The sequence below is a fragment of the Triplophysa dalaica genome, chromosome 15, assembly GCF_015846415.1.
Source record: "Triplophysa dalaica isolate WHDGS20190420 chromosome 15, ASM1584641v1, whole genome shotgun sequence".
NCBI classification, from domain to species: domain Eukaryota; kingdom Metazoa; phylum Chordata; class Actinopteri; order Cypriniformes; family Nemacheilidae; genus Triplophysa; species Triplophysa dalaica.
The window spans coordinates 7568458-7581812 of NC_079556.1; the positions used below are offsets into that span (position 1 = coordinate 7568458).

The 13355-nt window shown below is 39.1% G+C and overlaps 1 protein-coding gene across 2 annotated transcripts in view; it reads left to right on the top strand.

The window, feature by feature from the left end:
• dlgap2a (discs, large (Drosophila) homolog-associated protein 2a) overlaps positions 1 to 13355 on the top strand; it is a 135113-nt gene that overhangs the window by 103338 nt on the left and 18420 nt on the right. For both annotated transcript variants that reach the window (XM_056767935.1, XM_056767936.1), the window contains 3 exons: positions 190 to 258; positions 3823 to 3982; positions 4903 to 5122. In XM_056767935.1, coding sequence (XP_056623913.1) covers positions 190 to 258; positions 3823 to 3982; positions 4903 to 5122 — 449 coding nt within the window. The remainder of the gene's footprint in view (positions 1 to 189; positions 259 to 3822; positions 3983 to 4902; positions 5123 to 13355) is intronic.

Genomic DNA, 13355 nt, shown 5'->3' on the forward strand with positions numbered 1-13355 from the left:
TGTGATTATATTCCCAGAGCGGACTAGCTGCTGTGAAGTTTGTGTGAGGAAAAATAAGTGATTTTGGAGAACGGATGCTGTATAAGGGAGAATTAACTTAAATAACTTCACCTTAACTTAGATTCCATTTAATTCCATGTTTCGGTCTGTTACTGTAAGATGTGTCTCACCTCTTCTGTTTCTTTACAGCTCATACCGTTTGGACAAGTCAAGCCGGGACATGGTCAAATACCTCACCAATTTAACTGCAGATTTAAGGTAAACAAAGACACACTAAGCTGTTTAAAGTCTTTGAGGGTAGTCTAGACTTTTTAGGACAACTCAAAACACATGTCATGTTATTGCTGTAAAGCTGGAGGTATTTAGGTCTTATTTTACATTTGAAAACTTTTATGCATTGTGTACTGACAAAATGTAAGTGCACTGTAAGTTGCTGTGGTATGCATAAATGTAAATCTTTTTAAATATACAGTTGTGTTCAAAATTATTCAAACCCCACTGAAATTGATTGTTTTGGTCGGTTTGACATTGATTATAATCATTCAGTCATCCTGCTTACAATTAAATCAAAGAGGCACGTGTAGGTCAGACAAATATAACATAACATTTATAATGCACTAACCACAAATGTCTTTTCTGAGCTCACATCATTATCAGTTTTATTCAACCCCCAAGTGACATTCAATCTTAGTACTTAGTACAACATCCTTTTACAGTTATAACAGCTTTTAAACGTGAAGCATAGCTTGACACAAGTGTCTTGCAGCGATCTACGGGTATCTTCGCCCATTCATCATGGGCAAAAGCCTCCAGTTCAGTCACATTCTTAGGCTTGCGCACTGCAACTGCTTTAAGTCCCACCAGAGGTTCTCAATCGGATTTAAGTCTGGTGACTGCGATGGCCACTTCAAAATGTTCCAGCCTTTAATCTGCAACCATGCTCTAGTGGACTTGGAGGTATGCTTGGGATCATTGTCCTGTTGAAAGGTCCAACGTCTTCCAAGCCTCCGGTTTGTGACGGACTGCATCACATTGTCATCCAATATCTCCTGGTACTGAAGAGAATTCATGGTACCTTGCACACGCTGAAGCTTCCCAGTACCTGCAGAAGCAAAACAGCCCCAAAGCATGATTGACCCCCCGCCATGCTTCACAGTAGGCAAGGTGTTCTTTTCTTCATAGGCCTTGTTCTTCCTCCTCCAAACATAGCGTTGATCCATGGGCCCAAACAGTTCTAATTTTGTTTCATCAGTCCACAGAACACTATCCCAAAACTTCTGTGGTTTGTCCACATGACTTTTGGCATACTGCAGTCAACTCTTCTTATTCTTTGGGGACAGCAAGGGGGTGCACCTGGGAGTTCTGGCATGGAGGCCTTCATTACGCAGGGTGCGCCGTATTGTCTGAGCAGAAACTTCAGTACCCACATCTGACAAATCTTTTCTCAGTTCCTCAGCAGTCACACGGGGACTTTTCTCCACTCTACGCTTCAGGTAGCGCACAGCAGTCGAAGTCAGCATCTTCTTTCTGCCACGACCAGGTAGCGTTTCAACAGTGCCCTTTGCCTTGAATTTGCCAATGATGCTTCCTATGGTGTCTCTTGGTATGTTTAACATCTTTGCAATCTTCTTATAGCCATTGCCCTTCCTGTGAAGAGTAATCACCTGTTCTCTTGTCTTCCTGGACCATTCTCTTGACCTCACCATGTTTGTAACCACACCAGTAAATGTCTAGAAGGAGCTGAGTATCACAGTCATTTTAAAGCTGCCTAATTGGTGCTTATTAGGCTTTATTGCTGCTCCCTGATATCCACAGGTGTTTTCAATACCTGATTGAAAACACTTCATTGAACCTCTGTTCTTCAGAGTGGTAGTCTTTAAGGGTTGAATAATTATGTCAATGAAGAATTCACAAAAGAAACATTTACTACTGTATTACAAAACTAATTGATGTCATTTTAGTTGCATATGGTTCTTTAAGAAGTCCTTGTAGGATTTCATTCTGAATACTGTTACAAATGTACACTAAATTCCCTAAAACCATTTACAGCATTGGGGGTTGAATAATTTTGAACACAACTGTAGTTAAAGGGATAGTTTACCCCAAAACAAAAACTCTGTCATTATTCATTCACCCTTATTGTCATATTAAGCCTGTATATGACTTTTTATGATGTGAAACACAAAAGATATATTTTGAGAAATGATTTATAATGGTTGTCAATGAAGACCAGTCTTGTTCGGTTACCAACGTTCTTCAAAAAATCTTTTTTTGTGTCCTGCAGAACAAAGTCATACAGATTTAAAATGACACAAGGGTGTGTAAATGATAAAATAATTTTCATTTACCTATGAACTATTCCTTTTTAAATATACTATATATATAGTATTCAATCAATATAAAAAATAAAAAATATTTGCTAAGATTCAGGCTATATATTGAAATCTGTACGTAGAAGTCCTTATACTTTTTCTTTCTCTGGTTCCTCGCCTCTTTTCGACACTGTCTTTCTCTTTTGGAGAGCCTGTTTTTGTAGGTTATCTCAGGCCTGAGACGATATTGAGCAAACAGGAAAACTGGCACATTAAGTTGCCTCCAATTTGCATTTTGCTTTATTTTCCCGCATTGATTGGATGATTCAGCACAGTGGCCAATCAAATGCTAGTCTTCTATTCTATTTATGAATCAGGACATAGAGGGCTGAATGATGCGCAAAATGTTAAATATTTTTATTGCATGGCTCTCTGGAATACTTGATTTTGATTAGTCAGTTGTGAAATTCCTCTTATCTGGGTACTAAAAATCATTTTGACAGGTGCAGTTTAACACACATAATAAATATGCTATTTTTATTTTATTTTATTTTATTGCTACTGTCCCTCTGAAACCTTGTATCTCCATATTTCACGATTGTTATTTTTTCTATAAAAAATTGGTCACCCTTTATGTTTGTCACTGGTTTTGCAAATATATGACTTTCGAGGTTTCAGAAGGACAACAACACTATTATATATATTATATTGTATTACAATGGCAAAAACAGTATGTGAACCTTTTGGAATTTCTTGGTTTTCTAAATAAATTTGTCATAAAACAAGACTCAAAACACCGGAGGAAGTCCACAACAGAATTGTTTCAGAAAAACAAAATCCATCTTTTGGAGTGGCCAAGTCAGAGCCCAGACCTCAACCCAATAGAGATGCTATGGATCGACTTTAAGAGGGCCATACACATGAGACTTCTAAATAGTATGACAGAACTAAAGCAGTTCTGCCAGGAAGAATGGGCTAAAATTCCTCCTCATGATGTGCAGGTCTGATCCACAGCTACAGGACGCGCCTTGTTGAGGTTATTGCTGCCAAGGGGTGGTCAACCAGTTATTAATTCTAAGGGTTTACTTACTACTTCCACTGCCATTGTGAATGTTGAACGAGTGTTTTCAATAAAGACATGAAAGATAATAATTTTTTTGTCAATACCCTTGACTAAGATGAAGATCAGATCACATTTTATGACAAATTTATTCAGAAAACATTGAAATTCCAAAAGGTTCACATACTTTTTCTTGCCACTGTATATTATATATATATATATATATATATATATATATATTATATATACATAGTAGGAACCAAATTACACGTTTGTGTTGTTCATCTTGTATTTGCTTAAAACTGATAGGAAACTCAATAAATCAATATTTATTTTTCACTAATTTACTTGTGGCAAGTTGCCATATAATAAGCACTATAGTATGGATGGATTAACTTGTTTCTTTTCACCCTTTCTTCATCTGCTCTGTGTACATCTCATACTGCATAGTCAAAGTTACCATCTTCAGACCTCTAGGGAAATCCATCCCAGCATCACACTGGAACCGTCTCCCAACTACTGCTCGCCTAAGTTCCGATCCAGGAACCAGAGCTACATGAGAGCGGTCAGCACCCTGAGTCAGGCCAGCTGCGTCAGCCAGGTCAGCCAGGTGAGAGGCACAGAGCTCAAGGTAATCCAGGGATTTATCCCCTCGACACACTGGAGAAAAATACAATTCACACTGAAAATGTTGAGCCCGCTTTGCCATTTACCTCAACACAGTGATTGTGTGTTTTTAAATTGTCAAATTTATCAGCCTGTAACATCTAAATCTCTCTGTTAAAGTGAAGTAATGGGGGTTGTATTGATTTGGCCTGAGGTCTTAAAACATGGTTTTCATTCCCGAACCCCCATTTTACACACGCACGCTCTTTTTCTCTCTCTCTCTCTTTCTGAGCTTTATCACTGTATGGCTGTGGTCATTAGAGAATAATTCCCTTCATTGGGACACAATAGCAATCTTAGATTTTAGAGATTGCTAAATGGGAATCTGAAGGGGAGATAGCATCCTATCAGTGTTCAGCTCAACTAGACTGTTATCGGTTCATCACTGAGGTGCTTATCTCAGATTTATTGAATGATCCAAAGGTATTGCTGAGAAATGGGTGAGGAATTCGAAGGAAATGTCCCAGCTGCACAGACGTTTTGCTGTTTGATCCACAGAGGTTTATCTGTGACCAATCTGTGATTTTTTTATCTTACATACAGTCACGTTTAGATAAGATAAAACTGCACGAGGGAAAGAGGATAAAAGCAAATAAGGCAAGATAATGGAGGAAAGTAGCCAGAGTTGGAAGGAATAGAGAGTGGTTAAAAACAAGGTAGGCTAGGGCTGGGTAATATTTCAAATATTGACATACTGAATACTGCAATCAATTTGGCTATTAAAACTGCTCTCATAAGCCTTTGCGAACTTCATGTCTCAGAGGCATGACAGCATTAGACAGAGATATTTTAATAGCATTTTTAATATACACTACTGTCCATTCCTAGTTGACATGTTTTTGTGTTGTTGTTCTGGTTTTGTAGGTGAGTGAGACAGAGGTGAACGGGCAGTTTGAATCAGTGTGTGAATCTGTATTCAGCGAGGTGGAGTCTCAGGCCATGGATGCTTTGGACTTGCCGGGCTGCTTCAGGACACGCAGCCACAGTTATCTGAGAGCCATCCAAGCGGGATTCTCGCAGGACGACGAGTGTGTTCCCTCCATGACATCATCCACAGTTACCTCCACCATCAGGTCCACCACAGGTAAGTTGGCTGGCCTTGTGAAATATAGCCACCTTGCACACCTGTTTGTCTTGGCTTGTGTCTGTCGCTGGGTAGAAGTGATTTGACCTGCAGTACCCTTTAATCTGATGGGCCACATATACACTGAAGCTGAAAAGAACCCCTGTTTCACAGATAAGGCTTAAAGCGATAGTTCACCCCAAAATACATTTACTCACACTCTTGTCATTTTAAACTTGTATGAGTTGCTTTCTTCTGCAGAACACTAAAGTAGATATTTTGAAAAATGTAAGTGAAGGAACAGCGGCGGTACCCATTCACTTCTATTCTATGGTGGTGTTGTCACAATGCAAGTCAATTTGTACCACCGTATTTGGTAACCGACAATCTTTGAACTATCCCTTTAAGTGTAGTCCCAGATTAAAATGCATGCACTGTTCCAATATATCAGTGCCATTGTTTCAGATTTCAGATTTGAACTGTTTAATTTAAATACAGGTTCATTAAAAATTGCTGGATGTTCATTCATCTCTGGACGCTATTATGTCTTTCATCAAAGCTGTATGCCAGTTTAGCAGTTTTAGGTCACACAGATCAACGGTTTTCAAACTGGGGTCCGGGGACCCCCAGGGGGCCTCCAGAAGGTTACAAGGGGTCCCCCAGAAAAATGATAAAAGTCCACAGTGTTTATCTGCTTCTCTTGCTATTAATAGTTTACAGAATTGTTTATATTTGAATCTTTCTAGTGAGTTTTTCTCACTATATTTTCTTTTTTGGTAAGTGAAATTGTTGCCGACTAATTAGGTTTAGAAACAATGTGTTGTCTTTATAATATCCTATTTACTACTATTCTAACACATTTTAAACGTTTCTTTACACAGAAAAATTGCAGATTGATACATTTTTTCCCTCACAAAGGTTAATCCTATTTTGGGGTCCTTGGCATCGTAAAGTTTGAAAACCCCTGACATAGACAGAATTAGAATTTAGGGGATTGTGTACATGGTCTATTGACTAGTTAAAATCTAATAGCCACAAGGCTTGAGGGCATACCTATGTCGATTTAAATAACTGAAGTGAATGTAAACTTAAAAACTGACAATGGCTATTTTTGTGATGTGATAAGAAAATGTAGTTTAAAATTGAGTGTTTAGCTGAGTTATTAAATCATTTTACAGCTTGCAAGAAACTAAAGATTTACATGAGAGCCTTGTTACCGAGCCTTCTGATAGAATAACTAAACAAACAACACTCAGAATTCATAAAACAGAATTACTGTACATCTGAGGAAAGCCGATTACTTCTGAATGAATGCATCATATTACATGTGGCATGGCATGCTTGCATGTAAACTGCTTACAGCAGAGTGATTGTATTTTCGTGTATGCCCTCATTACCCAGAGGTAAGTGCTGGTGTGCCTCAGAGCATAAGAATATGAACCCTATTGAATTCCAACCCCAAATATTGTGGCAAAATATAGAATGGTGAATAGTGACACATCCAATTTGTTTATATTTTGTCCAAATAAGGATATGATCTTTATTCTTCCACTGTGTTTTTCTCGTAAGTTTCTCAATTTGGTTCTCTATTTTCTGTCTCAGTTGACTCTTGGCTAACAGACAGGGAGAGGGTGTGAAGCAATGATGGAGTTGTAAGGTGGTGTGTATTCCGATCCCAAAACGTTTCCCAGTCGGATGATTGTCATTCCGTGGACCTTCTGTTTCTCAATTTCGCACATCTTTTAGTCTCTGCCTCTCTCTCTCTTTCTCTCTGTCTTTCTCTCAAACGGGTGTTTAGCTGTTTTCAAACACAAATCAGTTTCGGGTTCTCTCTCCCACAGGGTCCTCAGCTGAAGCCGTGATTGAGTTTTTGAGTTTTGACTTTATAAGGATCAGTGGTGAAATGAGAGCATCAGAGCCAAACACCCGGGACACATGTGGGATTTAAGGGCAGGAATCAGGGTTGTGGACAGCAGAAGATCTTTATTGTAGATAGAGGTTTTACTGTAAATATGCTCTGGCATGTTTACACTGCCTTCTCACTACAATACGCTTGCAGCATATTCAGTCACAAGCAATATTGGCTTTATTACAAAGGACATCTCTTTGAAAACACTTTATGTTGAGACTTATTTTACAAGTTCCATTTTAGTAAGTCTCGTGTCTTGTGCAAATCTAAAAATAGGAATTTTGTTGGAAAATATTTACGTCACTGATCACAAAAGTTGCATGTGTAAAACTATTGCATAAGTGCAGGCCCACATGGAGTCAGCTTCACAAAATACCTGTTATTTGCAAGGTTTATGTGTCACCTGTGCCTTGCATTTTATGTTTATTTAAGAGTTTTAAATTAATTTGAATGCACTCTATTTACATTGTACCATGTTTTTCCCAAAAATCTGATTCCATCTGGGACTGACAATGAGATCATTTTTTGTTTGAATTTGGCTGTTGTGTGCCGAGGTACCGGTTAAAGACAATGATTTCCCCAGTGAAGACCTGGTCAGCGATGGGTCAGAGTGGACCTATTATGTTCAATAGGGTTCATACCTGCTTTGCTGAGACACACACACAAAGAGACTGAAAGCTTCGCTCGCACTTGCCTTCTGTTAAGGCACAAAGCACAGATCTGATGATGCTCTTTGAGGTACTGTTGTTATTATGCCCTGCAGGTGTCCTCAGACTTCTCTGTTTTGTGCTTTGAGAGATGAATATGCAAATAAAGGATGGAGTGAGAAGGCAGAGTAATATCAGTGAAAAAAAGCTGTGAGTCAAAATGGGATCCGTTTGTTAGCGTGAACACGATAACTCAAAATAACCAGCTCCTGTCACCTAAAGCACAGGGAGCAGAGATTGTTTTGCTGCATACCGAGCAAATTTCAAAACAATTTGTACAATTTTACAAAGCCCTTCAATATAAGCATATGTTATGGGCTCTACTCCGAATCCTTTACCCATAAATAATTAATTCCTGTATCCCCTCAGTTTGATTTTGTTATGATTTTCATTTGACTTGTTTAATATTATACTGAATTCACACGAAAGGAAGTGTAACCCTGAAACTTATTTTGGCTCACATACACAATGTTTGGTGGAATTCTAAATGGAAATGGAAATCCCCACAAATCCCCAGCTAGTCCCACCACTGGGCAGATTATATACAATGGCATTTTTATATTTTTCTTCCAGAGGGAAATGATTTGCTGGAGGGCACTGGTTTGCTTAATGAGGACAATTTACCCAGCGAGAGGCCAGATTTAACCTCCATGGCCCATGGGGATACGGGCCTCTGTGAGAGACAAGATGAATCCAGCACCCTTTACGACAATATCTCCCCTGCCACGACGCCTTCATTACCCCCGCTCAAAACAAGTGCGCCCATCAGGCCACGGCCTGTTCAGTCAAGTGTCCAAGAAACAGCAGATCTGGCTCTGGCAATCAGCCTGCAGTGGAGGGAAGATGTGTCAGCCATGCGGAATGAGTTAGCCGAGCTTAGGAAGGATCTTTGTACAGAGCTCAGAGCCTTCAACAGGAACTTTTCCACCTTTACACAACATTACAGCACCTGGTCGCCTAGCTGTGTGAGGGAAACCCAGACAGCTGCATCTCAAGTGTCTGTTAGCACCCAAGCAGGAAGCAAAACCCTGGTGAGACAGAATACAGCTGATGCAGCCGTTAACTGCCCCTCCCCGGTAGACACTAATGTTTTGTCCATGACTCCCTCAGAACCCTCAGATATAAATGTCCTGCAGGTCTCAACCTCTGCACCATTTTTTCAGACTGATCCAAACTTTAGTTTAGCAGAAATGGATGATCCTACTTTTGCTAACCTTACACCTCCAGATCCTGTTGATGTGGCTTCGCTTTGTTGGCCTGAAATAGATTCCGATTCTTTGACTCCCCCAGATCCCCCAGAAGCAGTGCCAGAGGTAGAACCGTATTGCTTTACAAAGTCATCTACTTATAAGGGGGTGGAGTCAATATTGTTAGATTTTACAAATGTAGAACTGGTGAACCTGGACAGTTTGCAATGGCCTAAACTGGATCCAGAAAACGTAAGCTCTCCACCTCCAGAATGTCTTGATAAAACCACCTTGCATCAGCTTTCGCAAGAGTATCCTGTTGAAGGTCAACAAGGGCCATCACCTATGGAGCTTGGCAGCACAACAGCCCAGGAGCTTCAAGAATCAATCAAGCCATTGGTTCAAAATAATACAGATGAAGAACCCATCGACTTTCAAGACTTTACAGCACTGGAATTGGAATCAGTTATCCTGAGTCCATTGACCCCAGATTCAATGAATGTTAGTGAATTGAAATGGCCAAGTCTAGAATCTTTAGACCTCAATGTTTCTGGCTTTCAAAGCCCAAGTAGATCAATAGATCTAGCTCTGCCAAACCCGCCAACCCCAGAAACGGTCTACGAATATTCCTGTGAGTATATATTTCAAGAACCACCCCTTCCGGAATTACTGGACACCATTTATCTGCAGCCAGCTACTCCAGAACCGGAGTCCAGAAATGAGTTTGACATATCAAATCCAGCAAGCCCTGAACCTTATGCACATGAACTAGATACTCAAGCTTTTGTTTTGTGGTCCAAACAAGAAACATTCACAATCTGTGCTGAAGAATCTGAACCTACTGAAGGTGGTGCCACAAGCTTCCCAGAATCCCTCTCTGAAGAGCAAGATACCCAATATTCAGATTCTCCTGACCCAATGGTAAATTTTCCCCTCCAGCCAGACACTGTGGACTCAGCTTCCCTGGAGTCTGAATCTCTCTTCTGTGCCATTCTCTGCTCAGTTGAGTCAGATACTTTCGATCCAGAAGCCACTAACCTTGATGTGCCAACGTCACAGGAAACAGAGCTAAGTCCACCGGGACTTGCTACCATTGACCCAGCAACTGTCCACCCGTTTAATTTATCCCTGTTGGAGCTCCAGGCAGCTTTAGACGTATCTAAAAGTGAAACAAGCGATAATGGGTCACCGAAGGGAACAGTGGCCATAAGAAGCCCTTCTCGTTCGCCATCATGTAGGGATTTCCTATGGATTCGGTGGCAGCGAAGAGCACGCGGTAGGCTACCCATGTCGCGGAGTGCCAGTATGGAAATTTACCACAAGAAGTACTCAAATAACTCAGAGATGTCTTACATGTCACTGTCACTCTGAGCTCTTCAAAAAGTATGTGAAGCTACAGTAGACGGGGTGTGCAATAGAAAATCATAGAGAATAGAACACAAGACCGTTATGGTTATGTAGCAAGATGTTTACAGGCGAGTGTGTAAGAGAGAGCAAGTAGCAGCAAGTGTGGAAAGGATAAATAAGTGGGGGCTATGGCCCCACATTAGTATACTTCAGACATTCAGCACCTTTTTTACACTGCACAATTGTGAGTGACCTTGAACTTATACGCCTTCACCAGGGACACTCTCTCTGACACTCCGGCATTATAAAGACTAAATTTTATTAAATACTGTGATTCTTTACTGGCAGAGAACAAAGACTTCCTGGAAAGATACTCTCTCCACTATACTTTAACCTCTACCGAGATAACTGTAAAAATTGTCTATACGAGTTGGTCGTGGATCATCCAGAAATTTTATGATTTTGGAGTACCTTGGTCATGGTCTGTGAGGGGAGCAAGATGGAGTTAGAATTGAATGTTGGCCAAAGACTACCTTATATCACTGCATATTGCTTGGATCAATTTTATTGGTTTTGATCATCTTTTACTCTGAATGTAATGTAAGGGTTGTTTCTCTGGTGTATGTGAATAATGGAATCCTTTATTCTAGTTTTCTCAGAGTCTTCAGAGCCAAAGTCGTACACTGTACATGTGAAGGAAGATGTAGTGCTGTGCAGCTTACACATGAAGTGAATGCTGCGTTTACCCCTTTTTTGTTTAGATCTGGTGAGAACTGAGAGTCTTGAAATGTTTTGAAGTTTTTTTGAGGGGGGCATTTTAAAATGTGGAGATAAACTAAGTATTAAAATTGAAAAATTACTTAAGATTACCTATAGGTTTGATTAACTGTTAGTCTGAATTAGTTTTGAATTAGGGAGGTGGCATTTAACTAGTATTGACCATAAACGTCATTAATGTTATTATGTTAATACTGTACATATGATAATATCGTAATCTATCGCCAGTATCTGGTTGACACTCCAACAAAGTAGCTTGTAGTTATCCACTCATTTTGCCTCAATTCAAATTATGAGCGTGATTTATAGCCAAAAGCATACCCAAAATAAACGCATATGATTAATAGCATATTGTTTTAATGCCATAGATATCGCGATAATACAATAATGCTATTGTTAATTCTTCCTGCTATAATGATCATGTTGTGGAAATCTGATAGTGTGACATCCCTAGTTTGAATGATAATTTTGTTATTGTTGGGGTTTTCTTAACATAATATTTATTAATTTCATTCGAATATGGGAATGGGATGTCAGCTTTAAACAAGCCCACAAAAATGGATAAGAAATGTAAGACCTGTGAAGAAAAAGATGCCCATGGAATTGACTGGCCGGCTGTTTTGTACAGTAAGGCCATGAACATACTTGACGTCTTTTTTGACAATAAAAAGTTGAAAAAAACACTTTTTTATTAAAAACAAAAAACAAATAGCAGCCCAACACCATGACTGCGTCTGTGCAAAAAGGCAGCCCAGAGAAACATGAATTATAAACAGAGAGCGTATTTGCAATAACTTATCACATATTTAAAAACTATAATTCTAATCAAAAGTTATTGAAAATAAATTTCAACTTACATTTATACAAAACTATGCTCCAACCAGCGTTTTGGCCGCCATTTTATTTTTTTGAGCTTGATCCAGCTCGACCAATCATCTCCCTCGCTTCTCACTTGTCATTGGTTAGCTGTGAAAAGGAACTGGAGCGTTTTTTCATAAAAGTTTAACTTTTTCAACTTAAAAAGACGCCCTGAGCTGCAGAAAAAGAAGCCGGCGCTGGCGTTTAAAAAAAGAGCTTGGGACATTTTTTGAAAAGACGGTGTACTCCATAGGATTATAATGTAAAACCGATGCTAGCAGCTTCAAAAAAGAAGTCAAGTCTGAACATGGCCTAAGGGGCTGCCTTTTAAATGCAAAATTTACATTTCATACAAATCCACACCTTAATATAAATTAGATGCATATGACCATGTATTCTTAATACCCACGTACAATATAATCCCCATAGATTCACTGTATTACTGCAAATGTACAACCTATTGTATCCTGTGATTTCTCCTGCAAATATTATTATAAACAAATGTAACTCTCATCTGGAGACATACAATATAGCACACATACATCTGGCATACATCTATTTGGTGTCAGCAATTACTGGTCATTTTTCTATTGTTTTCTCATCTGCAATACATCTCTGAGACGTCTGCTGTCGTATGTCATATAGACATCTAGAAGATCTCTGTAAGATGTTTATGTATGTAAAACTGCTCTTTCTAAGATGTTTATCAGATGTTTTTACACAGCTGATGCTTTCCAGATCTCCAGATCTTTAGCAGATATCATTACAGATGTACATGTGCTGTCTGGTACTACAAAGGATCAAAGTTTTTTGGCATGGTAACTGAAGCTATTAATGAATCAGCAGTTTGTATGTATTATTATCAGTCATTATGTGTGATCATACATCTGAGGGACTGTCAGGGTGCTAACGTAAACAAATTGACTATTTCTAACAGTAAAGATTTGGTTTGTATAGACAAATGCAACAGAATGCCTTGAATCTGACAATCAGAAGAATTGCTGGAAAGAGTTTGTTTATTCTATATGGTCGAGTCATAACGGGCTAAACTGAGGCGTTCTTGAAGTAGCTGATGTAGTTGAGGACATTTAAGGGGTTTATTGTTTTGTTAGTGGGGAATGTATTATTTTATTAAGCAATTGTAGCTTATGTACAGTATCTGGTTCTAGTTTATTTGGATTGGGCATATTTAACCATGTGGACTTTTTGGTAAGCCAGTCAGCCAACTGACAAACAATTAGCCTACATTGAGTTTTGAGAATGGCTCTGCAAACATTAGATATATTTAAGCCTTTAAACACTTTAGTCAGAAATGTGTGTGTTGTCCTACTCAAACCTGAATTAAACATAATATCATGTCTCAAACTGCAAATAATGTATCCAGTGTCACAAATGGAAGCCTTGGCCAATTCTCAATTTGCATACTACTAATGTGTATGTACATTAAGTATAAAGAAAGCATTAATATT